This window comes from Ursus americanus, chromosome X (assembly GCF_024610735.1).
Source record: "Ursus americanus isolate L20-20 chromosome X, mUrsAme1.1.p, whole genome shotgun sequence".
NCBI lineage: Eukaryota > Metazoa > Chordata > Mammalia > Carnivora > Ursidae > Ursus > Ursus americanus.
The window spans coordinates 49,243,733-49,260,829 of record NC_142164.1 but is presented as its reverse complement, the minus strand read 5'-3'; the positions used below and the strand labels follow the sequence as shown (position 1 = coordinate 49,260,829).

The 17,097-nt window shown below is 32.9% G+C and overlaps 1 protein-coding gene across 3 annotated transcripts in view; it reads left to right on the top strand.

The window, feature by feature from the left end:
* The window catches only part of DIAPH2 (diaphanous related formin 2), a 988,957-nt gene that overhangs the window by 557,038 nt on the left and 414,822 nt on the right, over nt 1–17,097 (top strand). For all 3 annotated transcript variants that reach the window (XM_087859798.1, XM_087859797.1, XM_087859796.1), the window contains one exon: nt 4,793–4,922. In XM_087859798.1, coding sequence (XP_087715924.1) covers nt 4,793–4,922 — 130 coding nt within the window. The remainder of the gene's footprint in view (nt 1–4,792; nt 4,923–17,097) is intronic.

Here is a 17,097-nt window from a genome sequence, read left to right as displayed (position 1 = left end):
AAAAAAAATATTAGGAAAACAGGGTCTCTTACCTTGAAAAAAAACTCATATTGCCTGGAAAAAACTACTGTGTTGTGGTGCCTGGGTGGCTCAGTTGGTTAAGTGTCTACCTTTGGTTCAGGTCGTGATTTCAGGGTCCTGGGATTGAGCCCCTGCATTAGGCTTTCTGCTCAACTGGGAGTCTGCTGCTCCCTCTTTCTCTCCCTCTGCCCCGCCCCCCCACTTGTGTGCTCTCTCTCTCTCACTCTCTCAAATAAATAAATGAAATCTTATAAAAAATACTGTACTAAAATGTTTATAGTGAAGGAACATGGCTTTAAAAAGACATTAATTATTACTAAGATAGAAAAGTCTTCAGGTAGGAGGTGGTAGTTGAGTGGTCTTGAAATATGAGTAGGTATTCACATGGCAGATAGAAGAAAAAAGGGGAGATGAAGGGGGAGTCTAGAGAGAGAACAAGATGTGCAAAAGCACAATGGCATGACATTACGTGGTGTGTTCATGCATTTGTAATCAGACCAAAGAATTGGGCATGCATCAGAAAGCATCCGGGGACACGTTAGAAAAGTAGGCAAGGGCCAGCTCACAAAGGGCCATATATGCAAAACCAAGAAGTTTGTATGCTTTTCTAGTAGAATGCAGGGAGACTTTGTAATGGAAACTTTGAGTGGGTTTTTACTATCTTTTCAAAGTTAAACATTTGAAAACTAAGATCTGTGTGGAGAGGTTAAATTTACTAAAATTGGTTTAAAAACAGGACACATGGCAGGGGAGCTTTTCCTCTGTGAGAGGTGGTTTTACAGAGGGTAGTGACCAGTTATTTTCAGTTCCCACTGAAGACAGAGCAAGAAGAAATAGGTTTAAATCTCAGTAGAGGGGAAAATTACCTACAGAAGGGGTCCTTCACAAAAAGATTGAGTGTGACTGACGTAGATGATTAAAATGTTGTCTCAGGCTCTCTGGCTGTGTGCTGGCTTCCGTGTGCTCAAAACCACCTAATTTCAGAGACAGGGCAAAGACTAGGTTTTCAGGCTTGAATGAGAGTATTTGAAAAAACTATATTTGAAATGGCAATTAGCTCTTCAGATATTTTGCTATCTGCCTAAGTTATAGTGTTGGAAATGTATAGGAACATGTCAAGTGTAAATATTATCTTTCATAATACAGTGTTCATATTTATTGGAAAAAAGATAAACTATCAGAATTTGCTATAGATATAGGTGTTATTCTGTTAAAGGTATTTTATATTCATGTACCATTTCAGAAATTTATTAAAGGATAGGTAGATACAATTAGTATAAATTCAGTTATTAATCTTTATGTGTAACATTTTTGGTCAGATGATTATAATTAAAATCACTCTGTGGTTTATTAAATGTTGGTGCTTTATCAGTGAATAGAGTAAATTGTTCTGTCATATTTTTATTATTATTTGATAATAGCTTATTAAAATATTATAAAACATTTTTAGCTTTCAAATATTTCCGATTTCTGGAACTGCTGTTTGTGTTTTTATTATGTGGAAATATATGCAAGATATAAGGTTGTAGGGTATTTTTTTCACCCTTTTGTATCTCACAAAGAGAAGTCCTATATCTATCTCATACCTCTGCCTAACTGTGGCTGGTGAGAGGGAGACCGGGAAAGCACAGGCGGGGTTGCCAAAAGGCACTTGGCTCCTGATGGAAGCAAACCTTGAAATGTTGACAGTATAACCACTACTGAGACTTAGGCAATCTGGACAAATATTAATGGAATATTTGATGTTGATACAAAATTAACATAATTTCAAGTTAACCAGATATCACATGGAAATCAATTTTATTTCTTAATAAACTAACTCAAACACTTTGGAAGTGATTTTACACATACTTAGATTAGATTACTTTTGTATTACCCCAAGAAATGTGTATATCCAACTAGTATACTTCAAAGAGCAAATTATTGGATAAATGCCATTAATCTTCAGAATTGATAAAGGTGAATGTTCTTAGTTGCCTTCTGTGTTGACATAGAACAACACAATAGGTCCTGAGAGAGACAGTGCGAATGGTGTAGATGCAGTAAGAGAGGCTGAAGACATACATGGTAATACGAAGTAAATACAATAAATCAAAAATTATTTCCCCCTGTATTTTAATAGTATATATTTATTTTAAAAGGATTGGCCTAAGGGTCATACATATAGAGAAAAATTACAAAGACCACATATTTGTCACAATTATTCCCTGTCAGTTTGAAACCTTAAAATAGACTCTCTGTGTGAAGTTATTTAAAAAATAAATATTGCAGTACAGATCTGACAGTTTATCTCCCATACCAACTAAGATATTCCTTGGCTTGACAAAACAGGCACTTGTCTATGTTTGCCCATGCTTTGAAAGAAATATTAGGTTTTTTTTTAAAGCATACCCATGCTGTATCTGCAACTTTCTGATTTCAACCAAATTACCAAAATACTTATTTAGCTGAAATGTTATGCTTTATTTATCTTTTTGGAATGTAACCATGGACTCTACTAAATTTCTTAACAGGAATTAAATTAATGGATCTGATTCTGAATAAATATTTCTCAATTAAAAACTGTTTCTGAAAATTAAGCATTCATAAGTATGCATGCCAAAAGCTGGTTTTTAAATCACCCATAAATTGGACATATGAGCATAATGGTATTTTTCTATTTTTGTTTTTCCTTTCCAGTATTGGCCATGTGCATTTAAAATATTTAAAATTATATATATTTATACAATTTGGTGTCCTGAAAAATTAGGTAGGGTTTTGTTGTCATTCTTATTAGTGGTGGTCGTGGTATGTGTGTATCTGTATAGTCTCTGTATACAGAATTTATAAAATATAGCTCAATTCCTTTTCCTTCAGGAAGATGTACCTTCAATTTTCCCTAAACACCTAATGTTTTTAGCATTTAGGAATTCAGGTAATTTGTAAGAAAGAAAGAAAATGCGAATTGTCTTATAAATTGTAATATCCAGCATACTCTGAAAATGATGCGCTTTGTAAACATGTAACACTGTAATCCCAGGTAAAGACCTTTCTTTAGGAATGTGAACCTCCCATTGATTCCTCTAGAGCACAAGCCTTACTTTTTTTTTTTTTTTTTTAGTTTTTTAAAAATTTTTTGTTATGTTATGTTAGTCACCAGACAGTACATCATTAGTTTTTGATGTAGTGTTCCATGATTCATTGTTTGCGTATAACACCCAGTAGAGCACAAGCCTTACTTAACACAAATTGTCCTTGAGATTTTGTTGTGGTCTGTTCTTATAGCTTGTCCTTAAGTTGTGTCATTCTAACCTTGTAGTACTTGAAAGTGTTAGGCGGATCAGCAAGATAATACAAAATTTTAAATATTTCGCCTGTGCGGGATAAAGTAATCCCAGAAATTCTAAAAGAAATCATTGTGACCTTGTGACCACCTCAACTGTCAACGTCATACCTCCTGTGGTTGTTTTGAGCCTTTAGACTATATTTCTTTTAAGTTCTCAATATCCTGGGGACATAAATAACTGTTAAAAAGCTATAGTACAAAATGGATTCAGTATGGGTCTGATTGATTAAATGTGATTTTTTTTCCTTTGTCAGTAAAACAGTAGGTATTAAATATTCTGTTAATTACCTAAGTATCTTCCACAGCCTTTTCATAAACCTGTCTGGGAAGAATTTATTCTAAACAGAGTAATCCTTAAAGCTAAAACCCCCAAATCAGTATGCCTATCAGTAGGCAAACCCATCATCTGAGGATTATAGAATTAAAACACCCAAGAGAATGAGAAAACTTGATACTTTATTCCATACTTATCCTTTGTTTGTAGGTAAATCCTTGATTTCTTTTGCAGCTTAGTCTGGTATGAATGTTCTATTAAAGAAAACACTTAGATTTTCATCATAAATTTTTTTGCCCTATACTTTAAAGATTTTTATTGTTCTAACTATAGCATCTCTTTTCTAAAAGTATCTCTGAAAAGGAAATACCATACATAAGCAGAAAAAAAATTGTCATCACAATTGCGTGGTCAGATTCTATTTATAAATCAGTATAAGAACTTTTCAGTTTTTCTTATTTGATGGCCCATACAAGTAAAGGAAGGTAAAATGTATTTTTTACATTAATTTGCATTAGTAATGGCTACAAATAAATATAACCTCACAAACAAATCCAGCTTCCAAGAATATATTTCAGTGATAAAGGAAAGAACAAATGCTGATAACATAAGCACACATTAACTTTTTAATTATCAATACTTAAATTAATGCTCTGTTCTCAGAGAATAGTTCATTTTGCCATAATAATTTAGACATTTAAAAATATATATATTAAAATTTAAACTTTTGCTGGTTTAGGTCATCTTTTGTATTTTAAAATAATGATGTTCCTTTTAAAATCTAGAGCATTGTTGCTAGACCCCATTAGGAAGCTACCCCTAACTTAAAGAAAATTTTTGTTAAAGATATTGTTTATTATTTACTTTGGAGAGCAAGAGAAAGAACATGAGCAGGGGGAGGGGCAGAGGAAAAGGGAGAGAATTTCAAGTGGACTCCACACTGAGCACAGAGCCTGTCACGGGGCTCCATCTCAGGACCCTGAGATCATGACCTGAGCCAAAACCAAGAGTCAGACACTTAACCAACTGAGCCACCCAGGTGTCCCTAACTTTTTAAAAAAAATTAAATTAGGTGTAATAAATTGAGTTCATCTGTTCATTTCACTTTTTAAGAATAAGGTCTATATTTACATTACCCAAAATATACTAAAAGTATTGTTATTTCATTGCAGATCAGAGATACTAAATCAGCAGATCAAAAAACAACCCTCTTGCATTTTATTGCTGAAATTTGTGAGGAAAAATACCGGGATATCCTGAAATTTCCTGAAGAATTGGAACATGTAGAAAGTGCAAGCAAAGGTAATTAATTAGTAACTATTTTGAGACTATTCCTTGCCTGAGTATTATATTTTAAGTGGTAAGATTAAATAAATATTAATTTTATTTTTTCTGTTTAAATAAATATTAATTTTATTTTTTCTGTTTACTTATATTTGAAAAGCAGGAAGATAGTTTCCATTAACTTATATTTGACAGTATAGTACATTTAATGACCTATTTTTTACTTACTTTATTTTTTAACATTGCTAAGTTATTGAAGCTTTCACATGTCTGGTCTGATAGTATGTTCATTGATTCATTTCATTAATACTTAAGTGTATATTGTTTACAAGGGAACTATACCATGGGGTTTTGATGATATCAAAATAATTGTGAGCCAGTTCTTGCTTATAAATTTTCTAAATGTTTCTATTATTCTACATTAGTTGCTTGTTAGTCATGTAGAAGTTCTTTAGAGAAGCAATTGCCAGAGAGCTGCTGCTATACTTGTAGTGAATATAATTTTACATCATATCTTAAAGGTTTATTTTTAAGTAAAGAAAATAATAGTACTATGGCGTCATGCTCTGTTTCCTATTGTTATTCTGGCCCTGGGACCACAAAACAAGACACACTGGATTAAATTAAAGAAATACATTGAGGGTTTGATTGATAATACCAGACGCAGAGATGACCATTGAACAATAATATTTTTTTAATGATTTTATTTATTTGGGGGAGGGAGGGGCAGAGGGAGAGAGAGAGTCTTAAGCAGACTCTACACTGAATGGGGAGCCAAATGCAAGGCTGAGGTCATGACCTGAGCTGAAACCAAGAGTCAGAAGCTTAATCTGCTGAGCCACCCAGGTGCCCTGACCACTGAACAGTATTATACAAACAATATTCTGGGTTTTATAGGCATACTTTTGTCCCCTTCAACGAACACTAACAGGTTTATACAGTTTGTAGTAAACTTGTGAGAGGTATATGCTTTTGAGTCCTTGCTGAAATTCCTCAGAGTTATAGAGAAATGGAAAATTTGTAATTGGAAACATGAGAAATGTCACAAATAAGGACAATTATTAGATCATTTCAATGCTATCACTACTTTTTGATTGCCCTTTACCAGATTTTTTTTCTAAATTTCATTTGTTTAATATGTAGATTCAATTTCAGAGAGATTTTGAGAAGTCTATCAAGAATATGTTTAAATAAAATGATTTGTCAGTTTTACAATGATGATTTTTAATTCCTAATTTTTAAATTTTTAGTTCTACGTTGAGGATACTTTACATGAATGTATCTGATAAACACTTTTAGTCAAAATAATCTGAAATAACTGTAATGAAATGTAGAATGAAGCTTATGTCAGCTTTGGTTTTAAGTCTAAATACTAGCTTATCTGTATTTCTATGTTATATATCTATCTCTATGTCTATATAATCTCATACAAACTTTTAGCCACTATTGTTATCGATGAAGTTAACCTATAACGCACAGCCTTCTAAGTGAGACAGTATTAAGTTCTAATCCTAGCTGATAACTTCTTAGTTTTATAACCTTGAGCTAGTAATTTAAACTTCCAAGTTTTTGTTTCCTTGTCTGTAAAATGGGAACCATAGTAACAAGATCACATGAGTTGACATGTTTAAAGCATTCAATAAAAGGCTTGGCACATAGTAAATATGTAGCTGTTGCTATACCACTGTCTTTATTAATAGAGGTAATCATAATATTTTATGTACTGCTATGAATGTTGTAGCTGCAGCTATTGTATTGTTAGAAAGGGATAATCATAAGGGTGCCTGTGGTTCCTACACTCTCAGCTAACTATTTATTACATCCAGTTCTATTTGTTTCCTGTGTCTGGGTGTTTGGTAAATACTTCCTTATTTTTATTTTACACTATCACCAACTTCTTTCTCCCTATCTATGTCAAGAGCAAAATCTCTCTGTTGTATCTTGATTATTTCGGCTTTCCTGTATTCTTCCTGCCCGTGTTTTCAAAAGACTGTTGCCAGAAATCCTCTCACTGTCTCACTGTTTAGGGCCACAGAAATACCCATTTTCAAGTTATTTTGACTAGTTCTTTTTCTTTCCCTATGAAATTCAGTCTCAACTCAAATTCTTAAGGGCATTCCACCTGTTTGCATCCCTCTTTCCTTTCCTCCTAGTTCTTATTTCAGTGTGCTCAGACATATATTCTCTTGAGCCGTTTTATTCCTTTCTGATATTCCTGTTCAGAATCCATTTTTTAGAAATGTTTTGCTACTAAAGCCCTAGGAAGAAATACTCTGGAATTTAGCCTACAGGGAAAAAAACAAAAACAAAAACAAAAAACAGGGTGAAAGGTCAAGCCAATTACCTCTTATTTATAGTTACTTTTCCTTGATATTTGAGTCTAACTTGTCTTGTTAGCTTAATATGCAGTTCAGTCTTGTTTGAATCACATTGTCACCTCTAGTACTGTACATAGCATGTATATAGTCAACCAGCAAAAATACAAATCGATCAGTAATATAAAATCAATTTTATTTGATGATGGACTGTCTTGATGTGAAATGATCACCTTCAAAAATACAAAAAGTACCTTTCTTTTCAAACTAGAGGGATATCGATAAGATGAAACTAATTAAGTTAATGATTGAATTATATAAGTCATATTTACTTTTTGAGATTTATTTGAGAGAGAAAGGGAGAGGTCGCAAGAAGGGGCAGAGGGAGAGAGAATCTCAAGCTGCCTCCCCACTGAGCATGGAGTCTGACACGAGGCTCCGTCTCATGACACTGAAACTGTGGCATGAGCTGAAATCCAGAGTCGGGTGCTTAACCATCTGTGCCATCCAGGTGCCCCTATAACTTATATCTAGAGAACAATTGTATGACTAATAATTTTTTCTATGTTTTTGGATTTTTGCAACCCAAGTATCAATTTTGGTAACATAAAGATCTTTTCTGTCTTGTATAGCAATTAGTTTATTTCAGTTGAGTAGTAGAGTTATAGGCCTCAAATTAACTGACAAAACAAATGACTTAAAGTGAAAGGAAAACTGAAGGTAGGAAATATGTGTGATCTATGGAAAAATTTATTTTATAATTGTGTTTATTCTTTAGCTAAGCTTCTAAAATTGTGTGTATCTTTGAATATGCAAAACTATGGTATAAACTTAGCATATTTTCCTGGAGCTCTGTTAACTCAAAAGTATTGGGGGAAAACATCATTTTCACATTAAAACAGATATATATTATGAAACAGAATTTAAAATCCACATGAATTTTTAAAAATAAAACAGATGACTTCAAAGAAATTTCACACTTGCAACAGATCCCTAATGTTCAATCTTCTCTTCCATTGGGTTACTTAGATGAGAAAAGTTTATGAAGCATTGCCTAAAGAATGATACAATGGTTTTGTTTTGTTTTGGTTTTGCTTATTTATCTATTTAGTTATTGCCAGGAGCAGGGAGGCACGCAGGCAGGGTAAGGGAGTAGAGTACTTACCTTTCTTCTAAACAGACATTCTCACATCCCTTATGAAGCTCAGCATTAAACACTACAGTATACTTTTATTACCAGTGAAATTAATAAAATAATATTGCTCTGGTCATTTTATTCTAGGTTAAATTATAAATCTGCAGGTCTTCTCATTCATGTTTGACATACCAGTGAGCCTTTAGAGAGAAAAAAATTGGTTGCTATAGAAACTCTGATGCCTTAAAATATTTAAAATACTTTTTAAAAAATATTTTATTTATTTGAGAGAGAGAGAGAGAGAATGAGCAGTGGGGAGTATGAGAGGGAGAGGCAGACTCCCCGCTGAGCAGGGAGCCTGATGTTGGGCTCAATCCCAGGACACTGGGATCCTGACCTGAGCCGAAGGCAGACGCTTAACCAACTGAGCCACCCAGACACCCCTAGAATTCTTTTGATAAACCACAATTACCTTTCCCCTGATCATTAGTTTTAAATATTATATGTATGTGTATTTTGTCTGCATAATTATATATATAATAGATATATAGATATATATTGTATAAAGCATTGCTGGTTTACTAGACATATTTTATAAATTCTTTATTGTTCTCCCTACCACTGTGGCTATCACTTTAACTTTGAGCTTTAAGGATTTTAACAGTTTGATTTAAAACCTCTAGTGTTTTATAGGTTGGCTCCAGGGATTAAACCAAAAGAATTAGTAAAGTTTAATTAAAACTATTCCACTCAACAGGGAAAAGTTACATTAATATATTTGAAAGCACTATTAATCCTAAGATTTCACTTAAATATGAGATGGGTTTCACTTCAGTTAAATTAGTGCCATCCTACAAAATAAAAGCTGTCAAGTGTCCTATAAACAGTGTTAATTTCTTATGAATTAAATCAATCATTATAAATTTTCATTACCAGCTATACCTTTTGATATCTGCCATCTTTCCATGTCATATTAGTAACTCTGATTAGCTATTTATCTACTTTGACTTCTTTATAAAACGTTCAGACTAGAGGAAATATTGTAGGGAAAAATGCAAGAAAGAAAGAAAAAGAAAATGTAAAATAATAGCACAATAAAAAATTAAAAAAAAAAATAGTTGGGAGAACAACAGCAAGAAAAAGCCAAAACATTTTCCAAAATTCCAGAGCTGGCAGAAGCTTTAGACATCATCACCTCCCTGCTAAAAGGGACCCAAGATAGCAATTTGGCTAAACTCATTATTTTATAGTTCAAGAAACTGAGGCCCAGAATGATGACGGAATTGTCCATGACCACACAACTAGATTGGAGAATCAATGAAGGTTTGCAGACTTCGGAGATTAGATAGATAGATAGATAGATAGATAGATAGATAGATAGATAGATAAATATGATATATATATATATATATATATATATATATATATATATATATTTCAGCTCCATTTTTGCTTCCTTTGTGGTCTAAAATATACAACAGAGATTCATGCTCATATTGGAGTAAATGCTATACAATAAAAAGATTTACTGGAGTGTAAATGCTATGTGCTCTGTCTACAGTCTCTGCAGCTCCACTTTGACAGAATTACCCTCTTCTTTCTTTGTGTCACAGCAGCACTCTAGCCTTATTAGTAATATTGTACATACCACATTCATAGTTTTTATTCCATTGCTTGTTTTTCTCTGTACCCTCTGGATTTGTCCCTACAGTCACAGTGCTAGCACAGCATCTCAGAGAGAAGTAAATGCTCAATAAATGTCTATTAAATTGAATCATTGCATATCATCGTAGTATAGCAGGCACATTTCAAAATAAGATATTGTGGGAAGTTGACAAATAGAGAATTGCAGCCCTAAAATTACTGTTTACTATAAATACAAGGGGAAAAACAAGATAAATTAGAATAAAGAGGACACCAGAATTTAACAATATTTCCTGGTCTATATCTTTACTTCTTTCAAAAAGAAAGTTAAAATTGGAAACTATCAAGCTAATAATGAATGGGATCTAAACTTATGGAGCCACCAAACCATAAAGGATTATGGTGAAGAGTAAGGATTAAAATCGAGGAACTAATGGCAGCCAACTTTCTTAATGTTGTATCTAACTACTGAAACATCTATCTCTTGTTCTAATTCCTGGGAAAAAAAGCACTTTCATATTGTCTAGTGTTAGTTTTATTGAAAAATCTTTGATTTAGGGAACAAAATCCTACTGTTTTTAGAGCATTTAACATACAGTGACTCATAAAACCCAAGATGTGAGAAAGTATTAAGCTGTAGGATTTTCTAGGAGATTTAAACTTTGTAGTCTAGCTTTTTAGAAGCACAGAATGATAATATACCGATGTGACAAAATATCTGGAGAACCGACCTTACTTAAATGTTAGTCTGAATATGAAACTGAGTACAGGGGTACATGGGTGGCTCAGTCAGTTGAGTGTCGACTGTTGGTTTTGGCTTAGGTCATGATCTCATGGGTCGTGGGATCAATCTCCACATCAGGCTCCACACTCATTGGGAAGTCAACTTGAAGATTCTCTTCCTCTGCCCCTCCCCCCACTCATGCTCTTTCTCTCTCTGTCTCAAATAAATAAATCCTTAAAAACAAAAACAAAAACAAAAACCTCTGAGTACACATCATACCGCTACGTCAGTTTTACAAAAGTAGTTAAAATTGTTTAGCTTCCTTTGGACTTTTTCATATATACTGTAAAAATAACTTAAATAATTTTTGCTGAATGAATTGAACTCTATCATATTGACATCATAAATATCTTATAAAATTGAAAGGAATATTAAATTTTAAGGAATCGAATTCATAAATTTTCCAGTTACATTTCTTTCTTCCTTACCCAGACCAAATTACCCATATTTTTTTTTAACAGTGAATTTCTTTAAAATAACAGAAACAATAAAAGGCCCAAAATGTGCATAGAAAAATGAATTTTCAACCTAAGACTTTAAAAGGATTTAGGCAAGAAAGTCATGGGTTTTTTTTGTTGTTGTTGTTGTTTTTTGCTGTGTGTGTGTGTGTGTGTGTGTGTGTGTGTGTGTGTTTTGCTGGTCAGTAATCTAGTCATTACCAACCAGTGTTTTTCAATTCATAATATATCAACATTCTAATTAATATTCATTTCTAGAGGAAACTGTTGAAAAAATTAATATTTTCAGGTAGCAGTGAAAGGAAGCAGAGACCATGTCATTTGGATTTGAGTAAAATGTTTCAATGTAAGTCAACAATTTTTTATAGACTTACATAGGCATTTGTCAGCATAGCTTAGCTTTTACATCCCAGAATCTTTTTCTGTCAGTAGTTGTGTACATAGTTTATCTGTCTCACATCCTTGTCTCTCATGTCTCAGAGCCTAGGCTCCTATGCTTTTTCCAAATAGAAATGCCACCCCTTTCTTTCAGCCCTTGTGAGCCCTGTGTTTATCTTTTTGAAGGTCCAGTTTAAATCTCACCCCTCCATATAAAGCTTTCCCAGTTGTTTTGGCTTTCAGTGGTTTCTCACTTAGCTCTTCTACAGTAGTACTTACGTGAACTTTTTAGTTTGGTTCCTATACTGTCTTATATTATAATATAAAAGTTTCCATGTTTATGGATGCATCCTGGCATGATGCTTTCTTAAGTAATGTGTAAAATCATTAGTCTGCTTTCTCAGAGCAAAATCTAACATGGTAATGCTGTTGCAAATTCTGTGCTGTGAATGTTTATTAAACATCAGCCTGATCCTAGCTGCTATCTTTATTTAGCCCAATAGTGAAACTCTCTGGGTACTTAAATTAGCTAAAGTATATTTACAAATACTTGATGTTCAATTTCTCACACCTTAAGCAACAAGGAGAAAACCAGGTCTTTAAAAAGTATTCTTTAAAAGTGGCTATTTAAGGCAACACAAATGTATGGTGTTAGAAATAATTATAATGTTTACTCTTGGTGGGGGTTAGTGATTAGGAGAAAGTATGTGAGGGCTTCTGGAGTGCTGATTATGTTCTGTTTCTTGATCTGGATCCTGGTTACACGGATTTGTTTATTTTGTGAAAATTCTTTCAGCTAGTAACCTATATGCACAACGTATGCATGCTTCAACAAAATATTTTTATGAAAGCTGGTCATTTAGATTTTTAAAATGTATAATGACTTATAAAAAGTGAGAAAAGTATTACAGTTAATCTAAAAGGTCAGTGTTTTCGCATGTGCTTAGTTAGAATGATCACATGCATTGTATAAATATTTGCTGTCAGAGTTGATCTGATGTCATTGTAAATAATTATTTTTCAACAAGTTATATGTCACTTAAGGATTTTATCAAAATGTATTTTAGTCTTTAGAGTGGATAGGTACATTCTAGTATTAAAAAAAAAAAAAAGCACCACCCACCGAGCATGTTATATATCATGTAACCTTCAGGGTGATCTTTCCATAGTTGTTATCAATATTACCCTAGCTTGTAAATCATTGAATCTTAACGTGTCCTGAGCACATCCTGAGTTAAAATTTTCACCAAGCTCCTGTCACTGCTGTCATTGCTATCACTGTGTCAGGAAATAAGATATGTGGGAATGTTGCTCAGTTTTATCTCATTCTGGATTCAAGCTCATTGGTTAAAAATTGAATACTTATACATCAAATGTTACAATTTGAGTGACTCTAAAATAAAGCGCGGGGATATATTCAATGCAAGAGGTTGAAGGACTGACGTTAAGTAGTATTGTCAAGGTGGAGAGGGGAGAGTAAAGAAGAGGGAAAACTAACAGAAATGAAGAAAGAAGCAGCTATTTGCTCAGAGTCAAAAGAAGAGATGGCTCATGCTCTGAGTGGAGATTCCATTGTACCTCTAGGAAAAATTGGCGGAATCTGGTAATCAACATGGTTACCATTACCACAGTTTTAACTACTACGAGTCCTTCTGATGGATTCATCAGTAAGGATGAGACTGGTTTAGGGATCTAAGGATTGGGGATTTGGAGAGAGTAAAGAACTATATCAGAGATACCTGAGCAGTGCCTCTATTCTCCACTTTTTACACATTTGAAATGTGGTTTGAACTCAAGGACCAAGTTGTAGGGGGCTATATAGCTGGTATGATTTCTTGAATTTAACTGAGGTCTTTTTTCTGGAATTTGGATTCTACAGGTTAATGAGGTAAATTAGTAAACGGCAAATGTAATATTTACTGGTTCTAATTTTGTATGACCCAAACAGCTTAACAGTATTTCCATGTAAAACAGTCAGAATGGAGTTGTTATTTTTATTAGAAGATTCACTGAAATAGTAAGGAAAACACTCTGACTCCTGTTGGAAGCTAATGGCTCTGTGGCAGAGGCTTCTGATTCGGTCATATCTTAAAGAAATACATGCTAGAAAAACTATGTTCAAGGATGAGAATCAGGAGATACATATCTGAGTTTCAACTTTGTTGCTATATACTTGTTAGTTCATTGTTTGGCCATTTAACCCATCAGTTGCCTATTTGCTCATTTATGCAATAATGTTTCTTAACTTGAAAAATACACACTGTCATATTTAACCCACTTATCCCTCAAGCTGATTATGCTAACAAAATTAGATATTCAGTATGGAAATGCCTGAGGAGAAAGTTGTTCTACATAAATAATAGTTTATCATTAAAGCTGTCAGGAAGATGTTAATCCAGATGATTTCGATCAGGTTTTTTTACACTTGTTTGGTCCCATTTTTAAAGTGAAGATCAAAAATCTGCTCATTAAATGACAAAGCTTTCTGAAATAATATATGATGTCATTAAGTTTATGCCATACATTTTTAAAATTTTTTTTCTATCTTGTAGTCTTTTAGAAATAAGACTCTAAAAACATCACAAAGGCTCATCTTATTTTAAATGATATCTCTAAGCTTTGATGGAAAAATCATTATTCAGAATTCAAGAATCATTATAAAATTTCCAATATCCTAGGATATCTTTGTCCTAAGTATGTATAAACATGGAAGAAAAGAAAAAGCTTATTTTTATTCACAAATTTAAGATAAACTGAGAAAGCAACATGAACCTTGGTAATTTCTATATTTCGATAGAACATTAATTATTATAACTAGAAACACCCAGTAAAATCATACAAATACTCTTGGTTTACTCTAAAACTATAGTAAACTGTTAAGTACATTAAAATGGTATTGTTAGGATTTAAGGTTTCATTCGATTGCTTTTTCCTTCTACATGTCCTTAGAGAGGAATAACACACTCTGTGGTGATGAACAAAGAATAAATATTTCCATTGCCCACCCTTCTTGAGGGATATGGTCATCAACTAAACACATGTTTATTTAACTCTAATAGTATAAGTATTTCTAGTCTCTGAGTTGCACATTTTTAGGAATTTTAATTTCAGTATAATTAACACACAATGTTATACTAGGTTTAGGTGTACAACAATTTTATACATTACTCAGTGTCCATCAATAGAAATGTACTCTTAATCCCTATAACCTATATCACCCATCTCCTCACCCAAGTCCCCTCTGGTAACCTTCAATTAGTTCTCTATAGTTAAGAGTCATTTTTTTTATTTCTTTCTCTTTTTTTGTTTGTTTTTTTTTGTTTGTTTCTTAAATTTCACATATAATTGAAATTATATGGTATTTCTCTTTCTCCAACTTATTTCACTTAGTATTATACTCTGTAGATTCATCCATGCTCTTACAAATGGCAATATCTAATTCTTTTTTATGGCTGAATAATATTCCATTGCATATATATATATATATATATATATATATATGAATATATATTCCAATATTTATGTATTTTGATATATATACCACTTTTTCTTTATCCATTCATCTATTGATGTACACATGAGCATCTGTTGATGGACACATTCATCTGTTGATGGACACTCCATCTATTGATGGACACATAATTTAGCTATTATAAATAATGCTTCTATAAACAAAGAGGTACAAATATCTTTTCAAATTAGTGTTTTTATGCTTTGGGTAAATACCCAGTTGTGGAATTACTGGATCATATGGTAATACTACTTTTAATTTTTTGAGGAGCTTCTGTACCGTATTCCACAGTGACTGCATCAGCTTGCATTCCCAGCAACAGTGCACAAGGGTTCCTTTTTCTCCACATCCTCATCAATGCTTGTTGTTTCTTGTGTTTTTTATTTTAACCATTCTGACAGATGTGAGATGATATCTCATTGTGGTTTGGATTTGCATTTCCCTGTTGATAAGTAATGTTGAGCATCTTTTCATGTGTCTGTTGGCCATCTGGATGTCTTCTATGGAGAAATGTCTGTTCATGTCTTCTGCCCATTTTTTAATTGGATTATTTGTTTTGTGGGTGTTGAGTTGTATCAGTTCTTTATATATTTTTGATACTACCCCTTTATCAGATATGTCATTTGCAAATATCTTCTTCCATTCAGTAGGTTATCTTTTTTAGTACTGTTGATTATTTCCTTTGCTATGCAGAGGTTTTATAGTAAATTTTTACTTTTGTTTCTCTCACCTTGGAAGATATAGTCAGAGAAATATTGCTACAGCTGATATCAGAGAAATTACTGCCTGTGTTCTGTTCTAGGGTTTTTATGGTTTCAGGTCTCAAATTTAGGTCCTTCGTCCATTTTGAGTTTGTGTATTTGGTATAAAAGAGTGGTCCAGTTTCATTATTTTTCATGTAGCTACCCAGTTTTCCCAACACGAATTGTTGAAGAGACTTTTTCCAATTGCATATTCTTGCCTCATTCATCAAGGATTAGTTGACCATATAATCATGGGTTTATTTCTGAGATCTCTCTTTGTTTCATTGATCTATGTGTCTATTTTTGTACCATTTCCATACTGTTTTGATTACTACAGCTTTGTATTATATCTTGAAATCTGAGATTGTGATTCCTCAAGTTTTGGTTTTCTTTTTCAAGATTGCTTTGGCTATTCAAGGTCTTTTGTAGTTCCATACAAATTTTAGGATTGTTTGTTCTAGCTCTGTGAAAAATGATGGTAGTGTTTTTATAGGGATTGCATTTAATGTGTAGATTGCTTTGGGTAGTATAGACATTTTAACAATATTGGTTCTTGCAATCCATGACCATGGAGTATCTTTCCATGAGCATGGAGTATCTTGTTTGTGTCATCTTGAATTTTTTTCATCAGTGTTGTATGGTTTTTAGAATACAAGTCTTTCATCTTAAGTTTATTCCTATGTATTTTGTTATTTTGGTGCAAATATAAATAGGAATGTTTTCTTAATTTCTGTTTCTGCTACTTCATTAATAATGTATAATAATGCAACAGGTTTCTGTATATGTGTTTTGTATCCTGCAATCTTACTGAATTAATTTATCAGTTCTAGTAGTTTTTTGGTGGAGTCTTTACAGTCTTTATAAAGTATCTATATAACATCATGACATCTGCAAATAGTGAAAGTTTCACTTCCTCCTTTCCAAATTGGATGCCTCTTATTTATTTTTCTTGCTTGATTGCCATGCTATGACTTCCAGCACTATGTTGAATAAAAGTGGTGAGAGTGGACATTTTTATCTTGATCCTGATCTTAGTGGAAAAGCTCTCCATTTTTCAACATTGAGTATGATGGTAACTGTGGCTTTTTGTTATACAGTCTTTATTACGTTGAGGTATGTTCCCTCTAAGCCTACTGTGTTGAGGGTTTTTATCATGAATGGGTGTTTACTTTATTAAATGCTCTTTATCCATATATTAAAATGATTATGGTTTTTATCCTTTCTC